This window comes from Xenopus tropicalis, chromosome 3 (genome assembly GCF_000004195.4).
Source record: "Xenopus tropicalis strain Nigerian chromosome 3, UCB_Xtro_10.0, whole genome shotgun sequence".
Taxonomy (NCBI): Eukaryota; Metazoa; Chordata; class Amphibia; order Anura; family Pipidae; genus Xenopus; species Xenopus tropicalis.
In genome coordinates, this window is record NC_030679.2 from 60,419,177 (window position 1) to 60,438,444 (window position 19,268).

The window sequence follows — 19,268 nt, forward strand, 5'->3', positions numbered from 1 at the left end:
TACAGCATGGGAGAAAAGATTAACGTTTTGGCTAGGTACCTGCTGAATGACACAACATAGGAATAAGCTACTGTAAATTTAAGTTATTTTTAAAGTTTGTCTCTAAGTTTAGAAGCTCTCTTTTATATGGAAAAATGAAGAGCTTACATATGCTTTTTTTTATATAAACACTATAATTTTTAGTTTGTTATAAGTCCTGTGTGGAGTGGCCCGTTTTTTCTACTTATATATATATATATATATATATATATATATATATATATATATATATCTCAACTCAATCCAAATGGTGTCCGCACTCCAAGGCTCAATATCCTGCGGGGTGCATAGCCAAAATTATGTATATACAGAAAATAATAATCATCCGTGGCCAGCACACCCTTCGATGCTTTTAAAAATTTTTTGATAAAGCATTGGAGGGTGTGCTGGCCACGGATGATTATATATATATATATATATATATAATATATTATATTATATTGCAGGAGTAATGCCAGCACACACAGGGTTTCATACAAATGTATATAAAATGATATTTATTAAGAAAAAAAGAGCACTGCTTCAGTTTTTGCCTCTTGAAACGTTGAGGCTTGCTATGTTTATTTTGCTCTTTTTTTCTTAATAAATATAATTTTAAATACATTTGTATGAAACCCTGTGTGTGCTGGCATTACTCCTGCAATATTTTAGTTTATATGGCTCTTGCACCCAGGTTGTATTTTTTGTTAGTGGTATGCACCATTATGATCTCTGTATATATATGTATATGTGTGTATATATATATATATATATATATATATATATATAAAATAATCATCTGTTGCCAGCACACCCTTCAATGTTCTATCAAAAATGTTTTTATTGTAAATATATTGTTAAAACCAACGTTTCGGGTCCTCATTAGGACCTTTCTCTTTTCCTAATGAGGACCGAAACGTTGGTTTTAACAATATATCTACAATAAAAAATTTTGAAGGGTGTGCTGGCCACAGATGATTATTTTCTATACATACATAATTTTGGCTAAGCACCCCGCAGAATATTGAGCCTTGGAGTGCGGACACCATTTGGATTGATATATATATATATATATATATATATAATATATATATATAATGTATATAATATATATATAATATATATAATATTATATATTATGAAGGTATGCACCTGTGTTTTAGTCACAGCAGAGTTTTCCACAAGACAGGGCACATTTCAGTCTAACACAACACATACAGGTATGGGACCAGTTATCCAGAATGCTCGGGACCTGTGGTTTTCCGGATAAGGGGTCTTTCTGTAATTCGGTTCTCCTATCTTAAGTCTACTGAAAAAATTATTTAAACAGTAATTAAACCCAATAGGATTGTTTTGGCTCCAATAAGGATTAAATATATCTTAGCTGAGATAAAGTACAAGGTACTGTTTTATAATTACAGAGAAAAAGGAAATAATTATTAAAAATGTGAATTATTTGAATAAAATGGAGTCAATGGGAGATGACCTTTCCGTAATTCGGAACTTTCTGGATAATGGGTTTCTGGATAAGGGGTCCGATACCTGTACAAATATATTTAATGTTTATTCTTTTGAAAGCAGCACAGACTAGTTCACATGGAGTATCTGAAAGTGTCTCTTTTCTGGTGCCGTAGCTAATATTAGGGCAACTCTATGACAAATGAACAGCTTTGAAAATCATCCAAGAGAAAATCCAATGGTGCCAGTATAGAAAGTCATATTCCCTAAGGTGCACCTATGTGTAGCCTGGCTTGATTTCAAGGATTCCAGACAGACAGGATTCTATATTGCTTTATTGTTTATATTGTTTTAATGACAGTAAAGAACCAGTGCAAAAGTAAAAGCAATACATTTGCTCTTGATTAATGCCATATGCCTCTTGGATCAGAAATGGCACATACTATTTTTAATGACAGTAAAAAACCAGTGCAAAAGTAAAAGCAATACATTTGCCATTGATTAATGCCATATGCCTCTTGGATCAGAAATGGCACATACTATATTTATCATATTAGTGTTCATTTGCTTAACATAATGCTGGCTGGATGCAATGGACAGACCTGATAAAGCTGCTTTTAATGAAAGCACAAGAACAATATAACAAGGTGACAATTCATAGATCATTTTTAGAGTTGTGCTATATTTGTTATGTAAGCTAACATTTCTTGACAGGAATTGCCAGTGGGACAAATTAATAATAGAACGAATAAAGCCAGGATCTCTTATGTGCTGTTTTAAGTAAAAGTTTCACAATATAAGACTACTTCTTTGAACATTGCCATTAAAAGACCAAAATCAAAAGTTCATATGAGCGTTCTCTTTATTAAAGGATTATAATTCAGAAGGCATTACAGAGGCAAGAATTTAGTTTATGAATTGTAGTGTCCTTTTATCTGATCAGTTCTGTTTTACCACCCAAGCCCCAAGATACATTTAGAAGTGCATGTAGTATTACTGTAATTTTAGTACCCAGTGACTTTACTTTTATAAAATGGTATAACTGCAATATGCATTATACTGTATATGTAGGTCATTATCCAGGCCCTTAGGCTTGGGACTTAAAGCTTCCCCCTGAAAAAGCTTATTGTGCTTTTATATATTTTTTTTTATTGTGTTGTTACTTTTTTCATCAGTACCCACTGCATCTCACTGTATATAATGTCCTTGTTTTGTTCATTTAGACTGCAGCTCACTGTATACTCTTCCTGGGGTGCCAGTACCTACTGCATTTCACTGCATATAATGTGCTGGTTTTTAAAATATAGACAGCATTTCACTGTTTATAATGTGCCTGGGATGTCAGTACTCACTGCCTTTCTCGCTATAAAACCAACTAAAACCCATTTAAGCTAAGTTATCCCAAACGCAAATAGATGGAGAACCCCTCACAGAAGTGCAAGTATGAATACTTTTACATCCTACATCCTACATCACCATTTTATGGTGAAAAAAAGCCCTCCCACCCGCACATTTGCACAGTATCCCTGGAAGTCAGTGGGAACTACAAGAGGTAGTTAGGAGGTTTATTTTTACTCCAGCAGGAAATCCACTAAGACTCACATTAGGATTAGGCCAGTCTATGTATGGGCCATCTTTAGCTTCCCCAAACAAAAAATTCATCCTCTGCCTATGTGAATGGACCAAGTAGGAGAGAATTCTAGTAATCCTATTGAACAGAATATTTTTAAATATTTTTATGTTACAAGTGAATATGGCAGTAAATATAACTTTCATAAATATAACTACACTGACTGTTTATTGCTATTGTATTAATTAGGCAGTTCAGATGAGCGTTCATATGTGTTTTGCCCAGTGGTATACCTGTCTTAACATATTATGCATTATCAATTTCTTTGTTTAGTACTGTATAGTAGGGAGTTTGTCAAGAATAGCATCAGAGATGGGCCCCCTGCTAGCAGACACCAAACCTTATGCTGTTGTGATATAATAGCAACCATTTACCAGCTCTTTGAGCTTTCTTCTTCTAAGCTGTTAGTCCTGGGATTTGTTGCTAAAATATTTGCTTAGGTGTGTTTTCTCAGTGTCATACAAAGCTAATTGTTTTAACTAAAAGAGTGCATAGATGTTTTGAGTTACTGGGCTTGGTGATAGAACATTTAGGCACTCAAGACATGTTAGACATTGTTTTATTCTTAATTTTTTCTCAATTGTTCTTTTTTTCTTTGCTAATGTTATAGAGAAATGTTACAGAGACCTGGGATCGCCAAATTAGTGCTTTATGGGCTATGATGTAGCTAGTGTTACTTTTTGCTTGTTTTGGGTTAGGCAAAATGATCTTGTTTTTGGAATGAATGAGGAATTTTTGAGCTTGGGGAGATAATAACATAATTGCCTCCTTGATACCTGGTCCAACCATGTTATTAATATTCTCTAATATCAATAAAAAGTAACATTAACAATAAACAATAAAAACTGGGCAGCAAAATGAGGTTCAATGTTGATAAAAGCACTTAGGTATAAACAATGTAAACAGAGTTATAGACTAAATGGTAGTGATTTGGGGGGACCCTTAATTGAGAGGGATCTGGGGATTTTTGCTCTCAGAGAATATCAATAACATGGCTGAATAATACTGGCTCAATTAGACATCTTGTAATGTCTAATTGAGCCAGTATTATTCAGTCATGTTATTGATATTCTCTGAGAGCAAAAATATAGTATAGCCTTGTAAAAGTATGTTCGGAAGTGATGAAGCTATGTCCGGTGGTTTTTCTGTTTTATATAGTTAAAGTATTTCGTTTTAGTTATATATCTGGTTGCTAGGGTCTTTCTCATCCTAGCAAATAGGCAGTAGTTTGAATAAGAGACTGAAATATGAACAGTCGAGGGACTGAATAGGAAAATTACTACTAAAAAGTAACAATAACAATAAAATTGTAGCTTTGAGAGCAAATTGGAAAACTGGGCAGCAAAATGGAAAATAAGGTTCAATGTTGAAAAGTGCAAAGTCATGCATTTGGTAGAAATAATATAAATGCAAGTTATACACCAAATGGTAGTGTGTTGGGGGTATCATTAATGGAGAAGGATCTGGGGATTTTTTATCAGTATCATTCTGTGGCTACTAAAGCAAATAAAGTGCTGTCTTGTATAAAAAGAGCATTAACTCAAGGGATGAAAACATAATTTTGCCTCTTTATAGGTCCCTGGTAAGGCCTCACCTTGATTATACAGTGCAGTTTTGGGCTCCAGTCCTTGAAGAGATTCTGTCACCTGATATGAAACCTTTTTTATATCTATCATAACATTGTCTTTGCATGCTATTAATAATTTTGCCATAAAATGATTTGCCTGATGCTTTTACATTCCCTATCTGATCCACATGTCCCTCTATGAGGGGGCTGCCATATTTGTGCAGCAGGAGGCCGTTAGCATTAGAAGCAATAACTGACAGTCAGGTTTAGGTACTTCAAGTAACAATTTTAACAATTTTACTTACAAAAGCAGCCCTATCAGCGAAAAATGATCAACATGACCTATAGGTAACTTTTAGGGCCAGATTCATGTGAATACATTTCAGATCATTAAAAGTACAAGTGCAAAAAATTTGGATTAAATACGAAAATTTCTGATGTGCGTTAAAATTGCACAAAAAATTGTATCGTGGTCGTACGAAAATATCATGGTACGATCCAAAAGTAACAAAATTTTTGTATCCAAATGGTTCTAAACGGTGCGAAAAACTTTCTGACTTTAAACCTTCAGTGCATGATTTTGGAAGCCTCCCATAGGACTCAATGGCACTCTGCAGCTCCAACCTGGCCCAAGGAAAGCCTCCCATAGGGCTCAATGGCACTCTGCAGCTCCAACCTGGCCCAAGGAAAGTCTCCCATAGGGCTCAATGGCACTCTGCAGCTCCAACCTGGCCCAAGGAAAGTCTCCCATAGGACTCAATGGCACTCTGCAGCTCCAACCTGGCCCAAGGAAAGTCACAATACTAAAGCTTGAATGGATAACAAAATTTTCGTACTCATTGCTACAAATACGATTTTGTCTCACAAATTGACGCAAAGCACAAAAAATTGCGGAAATTAACAAAAAAAAACATAGAAAATATGCACAGTTCTATAAATTAGAAAAATAGGATTTTTTTGTAATCGTACTAATTCGTAAATTGATAAATGTGCCCCCAATGTACATTAATATTTTGAAGATTATTTTTTAAGTGTCAGTATCTCTTTAAGAAGGAGATTATGGAGTTGAAAAGGGTGCAGAGAAGTGCAGTAAAACTAGTAAAGGGAATGGAAGGTTTAAACTATGAGGTTAGACTGTCGAGGTTGGGGTGGTTTTCTCTGGAAAAAAAACTTTAAATGATAAATGTTGCTATTGCTTTCTGCATGTGCATTCCTTATTAATGCATAATGGACAGCTTCTTTTTTTGCAGTTTTAAAAATGAATATCCTAATGTATAATTTCCCTACACTATTCAATTTACATTCAGTAGAGTTTGGTTTGTGCAGTTGTCACAAGGAATTTGATTGTGACAACTTTTAATGAACATATGGGATGCCATCTCCAGTCTACCTGAACGTACTTGTAAATTAATAAATGCGAGACAAAGTAATTAACAGTGCATATAGATTTCTGACCTTGTGAATGTCAAAAATAGGTAATATTTTTTGCAATATTTGATTCTAATTTGAATTCTAGTACTTCTAAAAAAAAAAATATATTGGGCTTCTTTTTAATAGTACAACACGATCATTCTTGACTGCTGTACAATTTGCATGCAAAATAGTCATTTTTGTCTTTACCAGAATAAATATATATATATATATATATATATATATATATATATATATACTGTATATATTATATATGTGTCATATCTGCTTTAGTTTAATATTTTGATTAAAATATCTTTACCTGTTTATTTTTCAGATCCCTTGCTGTTACCCAGTTTTCTCCAATCCATGCAAGAAAAGCCTTCCCCTGTTTTGATGAGCCTATCTACAAGGCAACATTCAAAATAAGTATTAGGCATCAGACCTCTTACCTTTCTTTGTCAAATATGCCTGTGGAAACTTCTGTTTTTGAAGAAGGTGGATGGGTTACAGATCATTTTTCACAAACTCCTTTAATGTCTACCTACTACCTTGCCTGGGCAGTGTGCAATTTTACCTTCAAGGAAGCGGTAACACAGAGTGGTGTTGTTGTAAGTATATTTTTAAATGGTTTAACTACAGTATGCTGCATTAACCTAACAAAGTGTGTGTGTTTATATATACTGTGTATGTATGTAGGGCTGGGCGATATACCGTTTAATACCGAATACCGGTGTTTTTTTAAAAAACTATATTCATTTTTCAGATACCGCAATACCGGGGTGTCAGGGTACTCACCCGTGCGGCCCGGTCTTGCGCGCCTCTTTGCGCGCACGCGTCCCGTTGTCCGCGGGTCAAAGCGTGCACGTCCGTGACGCGCTGACGCCACCGGTTCTGCGCATGCGTGGGGGGTAATTAAAGCTATCAAACGCCTCCTCCTGTGCTATGTTGTCTGCGGCCTTGCCTGGGAAACTAAGCCTGCCTGATTTACCTTACGACTTTCTGTTGCCGATCCTTCGCTTGCCTGACTCTGATTTTCAATACTGCAGTAATTATTCTCTAATTTATTAGGAAATGGGGTTAACACCTAATCATGCATGGAAAAAAAAAATACCGTCAAATACCGTGACACCGATATAATTTTGAAAAATACCGTGATATAAATTTTTGGTCATACCGCCCAGCTCTGTATGTATGTATGTATGTATATATAATACACCAAATCAAACACAACCAGCACCAAGGGTCTTGTGGTTCAAACAAATATTAGTGTATTATAATTGCATGTACAACCAACGTTTCGGTCCCTTTTGGGACCTTTTTCAAGGTTGTACAGCCAGTACTTGCCAGATATTCCTGCAGCTCCTTTAATGTTCCTGTAGGCCTCTTGGTAGCCTCCCTGACCAGTTTTCTTCTCGTCTTTTCATCAATTTTGGAGGGACATCCAGTTCTTGGTAATGTCACTGTTGTGCCATATTTTCTCCACTTGATGATGACTGTCTTTACTGTGTTCCATGGTATATCTAATGCCTTGGAAATTCTTTTGTAGCCTTCTCCTGTCTCAAATCTTTTAACAATGAGATTCCTCTGATGCTTTGGAAGCTCTCTGTGGACCATGGTTTTGCTGTGGGATGAGACCAACTAGAGCAGCTGAACTTTATTTGGGGTTAATCAGAGGCACTTTAAGTGATGGCAGGTGTATGCTGACTCCTATTTAACATGATTTTGAATGTAATTGCTTAATTCTGAACACAGTTACATCCCCAGTTAGAAGAGGGTGTGCACACTTATGCAACCACATTATTTTAGTGTTTTTAGTTTTCTTCCCTCCACCTAAAAGATTTCAGTTTGTTTTTCAATTGAGTGGTACGGTTTATAGGTTACATTAAAGGTGGAAAAAGTTCTGAAATGATTTATCTTTGTCTCATTTTTGTACAGCACAGGAACCTGACATTTTACCAGACATTTTACCAGGCGTGTGTAGATTTTTTTATATATATATATACCTGTGGGATCCACAACAGAAATTTTAAGGCAGTTTATTTAACACAGGGGTGCCTATTTCAGCATACAAAACATAAATCATAAAAATAAATCCCGCCCTCTGGGCGCTACCTTCACGCATTTGATGAGTTCCCTCACTGACCTGGGCCCCTTGTCGACTACCAGTAAGAAAACACCAATAGTTGGGGGGTCAGTAACTCTCTGTTGAGGTTCCATCTGCAGTGGCAGGCAGCACCCCAGCCCCTCTGGGTGTTCCTCATACAGACAGGTATCCTTCCTGCCCTGCGCCTTGCTCTGAGAGACAATTGAAATACCTTTCCACAAGACAGCCTTCCTGCGGATAGTGATCTCCAGTATATGAACTGGACTAGTGGAATGGATCGCCTGGTCTGCCTGTTCCTTTGAGAACACTATAGGTTCCTAGACCAGACTGCAAAGTCCTTTAAACAGAGAAAGCATTCTCTGTTCAGTAACCTCTATTTTGAAGCTTACATCTGCCACTATGGAGAATTTAAAGGGGAACTCACATTTATACTTATTTCTTTGGTCACTCTGCCACTGTATGTATTAGATATATCGTACATTTACATACATTGGTGCAGACACACATTTGCTAACACTCGAGGTAAATTATTTATGTTAATACTGCTGACTTAGTTCAGTAATCCCTTGTACTGAACATAGTTCTTAAACTAAGGGGTCTTCCTTTTATAAAGAGCTCCATTCTTTAAGTCTACTAAAAAATTGTTTTAAAATTAAATAAACCTGATAGAATTGTTTTGCCTCACAGGTTAATTACATCTTATTTGGAATCAAGTACAAGGGTTCTGCGATATTAGTACAGAGAAAAGGGAACTCATTTTTAAAAAATTGATTATAATTGAGTCTGTGGAAGATTGCCTTCCTGTAATTCAAAATGTTCTGGATAATGGGTCTCTGGATAACATACTGTATCCCATACCTGCACTAAATGCCATTTCTGTACACTATATTGATCTATAAAAGGTACATCAATGAATCAAAGCCTACACATATCTAAGAACAATATAACCCAGTTATAAAATCATTTCTACTTAGTACTTTCCTGACAGGCCATGCACAGTGACATACATTTTCTAGTTTTACTTCCCAGTATTTTGGCTTCATTTAACTTTATTTAATTTACTGTTACATATTCTTATTTCAAACATGAGGAGGGAGAAAAAAATTACTGTTGCAGAATAAAAAGATGACAACACAACAGGTACATATGCAAACTATGGCGAAACTCATTTTAATTATCACATTAGCCAAGTCAATATCCTGAGTTGGATCTAGTAGAGATGTAGTAGCAGGACAAATGGTCCATGTATGAAAGCCTAAAAATGTGCGGAGAAGGAAAGGTAAAAACTAAGTAAGTTTTATTAGAAAGGTCTATGTAAATACAGCCATAAGCACTCACAGAAACGCTGCACTGAGTTATCTGTCAAAAGATTTGTTGTGTCAGTAATTCATGTGCCAGAGACATGCAGCTCTCTGCTTTCCCCCCCATCAAGAATGCTAAGTACTCACCCCCCCCTTAGGAATGTGTGATCTGAGCCAATCAGCAGGAAGCTTCCTCATAGTCTGACTAACTGAGCATGTACACCGGTCTTGGTGCAGGAGTGAGGCATTATGGGAACTTTCTTTACAGAACTCAGCATTTTTTTTCCTATGAGGCGTCTGATCATCTGAACAGGAGAAATATGTGGAGATTTAAGGGCACTATTGAGAGAACTGAAGGTATGCCTGCAGCTTGAGATTAACTCTTTATTAGCCTTTCCGTCTCCTTTAAAGGAAAACTATACCCCCAGAATGAATCCTTACCCAGCAGATAGTTTATACCATATTAAACGCTCTATTTAAGATTCTTAAGATTCTTACTAAACAGGTGTGATATATATATATATATATATATATATATATATATATATATATATATATATATATATATATATATATATATATATATATATCCGTAAACATTTCCCTTTTACATTGTTTACCTTGAGCCACCATTTTGTGGTGCTCTCCCTCAAAGATCACCTGACCAGAAAAAAATGCAGCTCTAACTCTAACTGGAAGACATATGGGAGTAAAAGACAGAACTTTGTGCATTAATTGGCTGATGTGACCTAATGTGTATATGTCCTTGGTTTGTTGGTGTGCACTGTGAATTTTATGAGCCCCGGGGGCAGTCCTTAGCACCTAACATGGCAATTTTCTATTTAGGATTTTTCAATGGCACATACTACTGAAAATGTATTGTAATGTAGTTTTTGAAAATGGTTGATTTAGATGAAGCAAGGTTTTACAAATGGGCTGTTTTTATGATTTATTTTCCAGGGGTATAGTTCTACTTTAAGTAAAGCAGGTTACCAAAGGAGAATGGGCTAACGTTCATCAACAGAGATGTAAAACACTCACATTACAGGAAGCTCTTGGTTACAATTATTGCTGCTAAAGGTGGTACAGCAAGTTAATATATTTATGGGAATTGTTACCATATTACTTGGGTTATAGATGAGCATTGAATAACATTATTTACATGTGATGTGTATGCTGAGAGGTCAGCAAAATGGCTTACTTGTAAGTTAAAAGGTACAGCTTCCATTACTGCAGGTGTGTTGTCTCACTACTTTACATTACTGTCTGACAGCCTGCATTAAGCAAAATATATCTATAAAAATGAATTTAATTATTGTAATCTGTACGCATTCTTGTTGTGTACAGTGAGGTCAATCTGTAAATAAAAAGCATTCTACTAAATGTCACTTAAAGCCTTTTAATTAACACCGGTGAATTTTTGTAGGTCAAAAAAAATAATTGTTTATTTTTTAATGATTCTGTGTATTTACTTCAGGTTAAGCTCTTTTATGTCCAACGATTTATAAGCCTGTTTTATTTTTTCTAATGGTGTGTCTAATCATTCTTTTATAGACTGCATTAAATGACTTTGCCTACTTTATTTCCCTATCCAAAGGAATATGCATATGTATCTATAGTAAATTCCTGTGGATATTATTTCTAGCTTTTAGGGAAGCCGAAATGTATTTTATATTGTAAAAATGTTGATGTTGAACCAACACATCAATCAGCCCCATGCCAGGCTGAGTTGTGGCTCTTCTTGGCAACAAGTTATATTGGAATGACATCAGTGAACAACCAGATCATTATGTGGACTTTTAAGCTTATATATGGATAAAACAATTTATTGGTGTATTTGCAGTATAGGTACTATTTTTTATACTTACTACATATAGCATATTACACTTTTTAGCAGCACTGTTTTTATATTTCTTATAGCAATCACCTTATTTTTTGTTGAGAGTTGGAAACAATATGCTTGATGTGAGTTTTATAATGACTCTGAAGCTATCACTTACATTGAGGGAGAAACTTGTTGAGAAACTTGTAGATATTCCAACTGGTGTGGCTTGCAGGTAGTCTTATCATGGACTAATTTTTATTTGCAGCCCAGACAATTGACAGCAGATCCTGGCTGTCGGTATGATCACAGAAACAGGTACTACACCTTTTATCTCTGGCACGGATTTTAAGCATTGAGGGTCCACCTCAAAGAAAAATCTTTCTATGAGATGATGACCGTGGCACATCCTGTTGCCCAAGGATATATTTATGTAAATATGCATATTTATTCTTATATACACATGTACATGAATATTCCTGGTTATAAGGGTTCTTTAACCCTTTAAGTGCCAAGGGACGTAGATTCTACGTCCTAGGTACCAAGGGACCAAAGTGCCATGGGACGTAGAATCTACGTCCAATGGCACTGTCGGGTTTACAAGCGCTGCGCTCGCTTTTAAAGCAGCGCAGCGCTTGTAAACCCCTCAGATCCCCCTAGGCAACGAGCAAAGCAGCACATACTCACCGATCCGGGTCCCCCAGCCGCACCGATCGTCGCTCCAGCCAATGACAGCAGTGGACACGCATTGATGACGTGTCCACTGCTGTCCCTTTAAAAGTCGCCGCCTACTGTCGGCTCCCTCACTCCTGCTGCGCACGTTGGACCGGATGGAGCTCCCCTGCTGCCTGCCTGCTGGATTTATCGCCCCTGATCGCCTCTGATCGCCTGCCTGCCTTGGGTAAGCTGAACTACAACTCTCTACCACTGTTTATTTTGCTTATTTCTGTCTCAACTGTCTAAAAAATTTTTTTTTTTCAATTTTTTTCTTCTATCTTTGTCATTATTACACTTTTGTACACATACACACTTATTTACAACTTTCCCAAGCACACACAGACACTTACACACACACTTACACTTACACTTTTTTTTTTTTTTTTTTTTTTTCTTTCTTTCTTTTCTTTTCTTTCTTTCTTTGCTTTCTTTGGCAGTCTTTTTTTTTTACTAAAACTTTATTTCTGATCTTGCTCTATAATTATCTGATTTATTTGGTTGCATTTTAGTGTTTTTTTGGCATTTTCATAATTGATTTCTGTTTTTGAATTATTCTATTGCACTGTAACTTTTTTATTGCTATTGGGTGCTGAATTTGCAGTGACGTTGGTGGATCCAGGGCTCTGACCACCGATTTCATTGCAATTATTGTTCTTCTGTTGGTTTAGGTGGTTTTATTGGATTTTACTGATTTTATGGTGTTTTATCTTTGCATTGTTCTTTGTGTGTTTAGTGCCCCCAAAAAGGTTGCTTTTGCAGTGACATTGGTGGATCCAGGGCTCTTACCGATTTCATTGCAACTATTGTTCTTTGATTGCTTTTAGTGGGTTTTATTCCATTTTAACTTCATTTGATTTCAGTTGTTCTAGAAAGGTCCAGAGGTGCTAAGATTGTTCTGGTAGTTTCTATTGCCAAGGGTTAGGCTGATGCCACACATGGCGTAGGGCTGATTTTTTCAGCAAGTGGAAAAACGCTTGCCGAAAATTCAGCCCTACGCTTGCTACTTGTGCCTGCACCCGAATGAATGGGATACGCTCGGGTGCAGGCACATGTAGCCGATATACGCATGAAAACGCGAGACTTTGCATTCTCACGCGTTTTTATGCGTATATCGGCTACATGTGCCTGCACCCGAGCGTATTCCATTCATTCGGGTGCAGGCAAAAAAAAAGGGGTGCATAGAGTGCAGCCCCAATATTATGCATTTTCAGGTTTGGTGGCCATGTACTTATGCGCAACCAGACATAGGTATCGTTTTATTCAGGGGAACTTGCAGATTGATGGTTAGTAAGTTTTTGGTAGTTGCCGTGGAGATTTTGGGGAGAAATCTAGGTTTTTTTATCTGGTTTTTCCTTGATTTCTGACCAAAATCTAGGGTTGTATCTGGTTTTTCCTTGATTTCTGACCAAAGCGCTGACTTCTGCAAGGGACTGCGGCCACAATTTTCCATGTAGAAAGAGAAGAGTGGTGTCTCTGAATAGCTGAAGGTGTGCACTTTTCGTAAATATATAGTTTGTGGGGGTTATTTTACAGGTAGGGGGGGTTAACACTGAAAAACTGCAGGTAGTGCACATAGAGCGCAGCCCCCAAAATTTCAACTGAAATTGCCCTTATGCATTGCCCCTGTTTTGGGGCATTTGGTGGCCACGTCTTTATGTGCACCCATACATATGGGGTATCGTTTTATTCAGGGGAACTTGCAGATTGAGGTTTAGTAAGTTTTTGGTAGTTGCCATGGAGATTTTGGGGAGAAATCTAGGTTTGTATCTGGTTTTTCCTTGATTTCTGACCAAAGCGCTGACTTCTGCAAGGGACTGCGGCCACAATTTTCCATGTAGAAAGAGGAGAGTGGCGTCTCTGAATAGCTGAAGGTGTGCACTTTTCAGAAATATATAGTTTGCGGGGGTTATTTCACAGGTATGGGGGTGTTTAGACTAAATAACTGCAGGTAGAGCACATAGAGCACAGCCCCCCCTTATGCATTGCCCCTGTTTGGGGGCATTTGGTGGCCACGTCTTTATGTGTAGCCATACATATGGGGTATCGTTTTATTCAGGGGAACTTGCAGATTGAGGTTTAGTAAGTTTTTGGTAGTTGCCATGGAGATTTTGGGGAGAAATCTAGGTTTTTATCTGGTTTTTCCTTTATTTCTGACCAAAATCTAGGGTTGTATCTGGTTTTTCCTTGATTTCTGACCAAAGCGCTGACTTCTGCAAGGGACTGCGGCCACAATTTTCCATGTAGAAAGAGAAGAGTGGTGTCTCTGAATAGCTGAAGGTGTGCACTTTTCGTAAATATATAGATTGTGGGGGTTATCTCACAGGTAGGGGTGGTTAACACTGAAAAACTGCAGGTAGTGCACATAGAGCGCAGCCCCCAAAATTTCAACTGAAATTGCCCTTATGCATTGCCCCTGTTTTGGGGCATTTGGTGGCCACGTCTTTACGTGCACCCATACATATGGGGTATCATTTTATTCAGGGGAACTTGCAAATTGAGGTTTAGTAAGTTTTTGGTAGTTGCCATGGAGATTTTGGGGAGAAATCTAGGTTTTTTTATCTGGTTTTTCCTTGATTTCTGACCAAAGCGCTGACTTCTGCAAGGGACTGCGGCCACAATTTTTCATGTAGAAAGAGGAGAGTGGCGTCTCTGAATAGCTGAAGGTGTGCACTTTTCAAAAATATATAGTTTGCGGGGGTTATTTCACAGGTATGGGGGTGTTTAGACTAAATAACTGCAGGTAGAGCACATAGAGCACAGCCCCCCCTTATGCATTGCCCCGGTTTGGGGGCATTTGGTGGCCACGTCTTTATGTGTACCCATACATACGGGGTATCGTTTTATTCAGGGGAACTTGCAGATTGAGGTTTAGTAAGTTTTTGGTAGTTGCCATGGAGATTTTGGGGAGAAATCTAGGTTTGTATCTGGTTTTTCCTTGATTTCTGACCAAAGCGCTGACTTCTGCAAGGCACTGCGGCCACAATTTTCCATGTAGAAAGAGGAGAGTGGCGTCTCTGAATAGCTGAAGGTGTGCACTTTTCAGAAATATATAGTTTGCGGGGGTTATTTCACAGGTATGGGGGTGTTTAGACTAAATAACTGCAGATAGAGCACAGCCCCCCCTTATGCATTGCCCCTGTTTGGGGGCATTTGGTGGCCACGTCTTTATGTGTACCCATACATATGGGGTATCGTTTTATTCAGGGGAACTTGCAGATTGAGGTTTAGTAAGTTTTTGGTAGTTGCCATGGAGATTTTGGGGAGAAATCTAGGTTTTTATCTGGTTTTTCCTTGATTTCTGACCAAAATCTAGGGTTGTATCTGGTTTTTCCTTGATTTCTGACCAAAGCGCTGACTTCTGCAAGGGACTGCGGCCACAATTTTCCATGTAGAAAGAGAAGAGTGGTGTCTCTGAATAGCTGAAGGTGTGCACTTTTCGGAAATATATAGATTGTGGGGGTTATCTCACAGGTAGGGGGGGTTAACACTGAAAAACTGCAGGTAGTGCACATAGAGCGCAGCCCCCAAAATTTCAACTGAAATTGCCCTTATGCATTGCCCCTGTTTTGGGGCATTTGGTGGCCACGTCTTTATGTGCACCCATTCATATGGGGTATCGTTTTATTCAGGGGAACTTGCAGATTGATGTTTAGTAAGTTTTTGGTAGTTGCCATGGAGATTTTGGGGAGAAATCTAGGTTTTTATCTGGTTTTTCCTTGATTTCTGACCAAAGCGCTGACTTCTGCAAGGGACTGCGGCCACAATTGTCCATGTAGAAAGAGAAGAGTGGTGTCTCTGAATAGCTGAAGGTGTGCACTTTTCGGAAATGTATAGATTGTGGGGGTTATCTCACAGGTAGGGGGGGTTAACACTGAAAAACTGCAGGTAGTGCACATAGAGCGCAGCCCCCAAAATTTCAACTGAAATTGCCCTTATGCATTGCCCCTGTTTTGGGGCATTTGGTGGCCACGTCTTTATGTGCACCCATACATATGGGGTATCGTTTTATTCAGGGGAACTTGCAGATTGAGGTTTAGTAAGTTTTTGGTAGTTGCCATGGAGATTTTGGGGAGAAATCCTAGGTTTTTATCTGGTTTTTCCTTGATTTCTGACCAAAATCTAGGGTTGTATCTGGTTTTTCCTTGATTTCTGACCAAAGCGCTGACTTCTGCAAGGGACTGCGGCCACAATTTTCCATGTAGAAAGAGAAGAATGGTGTCTCTGAATAGCTGAAGGTGTGCACTTTTCGTAAATATATAGATTGTGGGGGTTATCTCACAGGTAGGGGGGGTTATCACTGAAAAACTGCAGGTAGTGCACATAGAGCGCAGCCTCTAAAATTTCAACTGAAATTGCCCTTATGCATTGCCCCTGTTTTGGGGCATTTGGTGGCCACGTCTTTATGTGCACCCATACATATGGGGTATCGTTTTATTCAGGGGAACTTGCAGATTGATGGTTAGTAAGTTTTTGGTAGTTGCCATGGAGATTTTGGGGAGAAATCTAGGTTTGTATCTGGTTTTTCCTTGATTTCTGACCAAAGCGCTGACTTCTGCAAGGGACTGCGGCCACAATTTTCCATGTAGAAAGAGAAGAGTGGTGTCTCTGAATAGCTGAAGGTGTGCACTTTTCGGAAATATATAGATTGTGGGGGTTATCTCACAGGTAGGGGGGGTTATCAATGAAAAACTGCAGGTAGTGCACATAGAGCGCAGCCCCCAAAATTTCAACTGAAATTGCCCTTATGCATTGCCCCTGTTTTGGGGCATTTGGTGGCCACGTCTTTATGTGCACCCATACATATGGGGTATCGTTTTATTCAGGGGAACTTGCAGATCGATGTTTAGTAAGTTTTTGGAGTTGCCATGGAGATTTTGGGGAGAAATCTAGGTTTTTTTATCTGGTTTTTCCTTGATTTCTGACCAAAGCGCTTACTTCTGCAAGGGACTGCGGCCACAATTTTCCATGTAGAAAGAGAAGAGTGGTGTCTCTGAATAGCTGAAGGTGTGCACTTTTCAGAAATATATAGTTTGTGGGGGTTATTTAACAGGTAGGGGGGGTTAACACTGAAAAACTGCAGGAAGTGCACATAGAGCGCAGCCCCCACATTTTTAGCTGTAATTGCCCTTGTGCATTGCCCCTGCTTTGGAGTGTTTGGTTCCCATGTCTTTATGTGCACCCATACATATGGGGCATCATTTTATTCAGGAGAAGTTTGTCTTTCAAATATGCCTTTGTTAGAAAATTTTTATGAGATTTTTTTTTGTCAAATCCACATTTGATCATGCGTCCAAGTTTACGTTTTAGAAAAAAAAAAAAATGTCATAAAAATTTCCAAATTTCACAATGCACTGACAAAAGGTATTTGGCTTTTGAGTGAAAACTACATTGCACCTAGAAACCTGAAGGTCTGTAGTTTCTAAAGATACCAAACATGAGGGGATATTTTAGATTTACATATAAGTTATGCTGCATTAACTGTTACAAGCGCTTTTCTGCTTTGTTCTGGTGTGATATTGTACTAAGTATTGCTTTAGTTTGGGGGTTACTTCTGGACAGGAACTGTGGGGTACCACCACATATTTGGTATCGTTGGAATTGGGAGTATCAGGGCTTTTACAAACAATAAAAAAAAGTGAGTAAAATTAACTTTTCTATGGAAAAAAACCTCAAAATATACAGAAATTTTTCATAATTTTATTTTTTTTTTACATATTTCACCCAAAATACACATCATATCTCCAGAAAAGTTATAAAATTTGGTATGTATGTCGAAGCCCAATTAGTGACGAAAAAAACGATATATAATTTCCCTAGTTTCGTGGAGGTTTTCCTACCAAAAAACATTGTTAAAGTGAATGAGTACAAAATGCTTAAAAAACGTCTGGCACTGGGGGGAACCGAAATGACGAATTCGGCTGGCACTTAAAGGGTTAATAAAAGAGAGAGTTCAATCAAAAATATACATTTATTAACAAAAGCTATTGACACATCTACAGAAATAACAAACGTGCAAAATAGCACTAAATAAAATACAATATTTAGATGTAAACTGATATTTACAAAGATAATTATAAATGTGGATATGTTACATAAAACCCCACTGCCTCCCTTATAATCCTCACTCCAGGAACAACTGGAACACACTAACTAAAACTTAGCCCATGCTATTAACCTAGTGATTGACCATAGGTTCATGTATCAAGTTCTGATTGGTCAGTGTCCATTAAGTTGGAGTTGGAGTTGGCCATGGATTCTTGAGGCAGGTCGGACAATGGAATTTTTTGAAAATACAACTGAGGATAAAAGGGATTGAATTTCCAAATGTGTGCTAGATAGCTGTGTTTAAAGCTTGCATCTGTTATAGTTTATATAAACAAAGCTGCTGTGTAGCCAAGGGGGGCAACTTAAAGGAGAAAAGGCATAGGTTACATAGCAGATAACAGTTAAAACACCATTATATTCTACAGAGTTTATCTCTTATCTGCTATGTAACCTGTGCCTTTTCTTCTTTTTTTTCCACTTTGAATGGCTGCCCCCATGGCTACACAGCAGGGTATTTATATAAACTATAGTAGGGTTTCTGTAGCAAACACACAACTTTCATCAGTGCAGGGCAACAGTACATTATATTTTAATGACTTTAAAGCTCTTTTATTTTTTGGTGTTACTGTTCCTTTAAATACACAAGTCACAATGTATATAATACACACATATTCTATTTAATAGAGATATGACGCAAGCATGTCTCCCTGGGTTAACACATCCTATTTCTGCCCTTTTTTCTGATTTCCTTTTCTCTTCTTGATGGATTCACTTGACTGTTTGGTCAATCTTTTACAAGCATGCTCTGGTTCTTAATATTTTTTCACGTTTTTGCATCCGCTGACTTCAAATCATAGACTGTTTGTGATTTTCTTGCTACAAATTATTGACAAGTTGCCATTCTCTGTTATTGACAAGTTACCATTCTGTGTTCTGCACATGATTTGCGCTTTGCAACAAACTATAACTATTTAAATCATTTCATGTAAACTTTAAGCAATTCACTGCCAACTTACTTTGTATCTTATGTATTGTTTTTGCTTCACTTTCACAGAAATTAGTTTTTTTAGTTAGTGGTATTTAGTGATTGAGACCTCTACATCACTTACATACACTTGTAACGTCATGCACATTTTTACACCACTTGTATGTGTTCCCACCAAACACCGTATTATAGTATAGGTATGGGATCC

General features: G+C 37.6%; 1 protein-coding gene across 1 annotated transcript in view; it reads left to right on the forward strand.

Annotated features, from left to right (window-relative positions):
- Nucleotides 1–19,268, forward strand: part of trhde (thyrotropin releasing hormone degrading enzyme) — a 315,571-nt gene that overhangs the window by 40,734 nt on the left and 255,569 nt on the right. Inside the window, exon 2 of the mRNA XM_002939942.5 lies at nt 6,421–6,694. Within this exon, the coding sequence (XP_002939988.3) occupies nt 6,421–6,694 (274 nt within the window). The remainder of the gene's footprint in view (nt 1–6,420; nt 6,695–19,268) is intronic.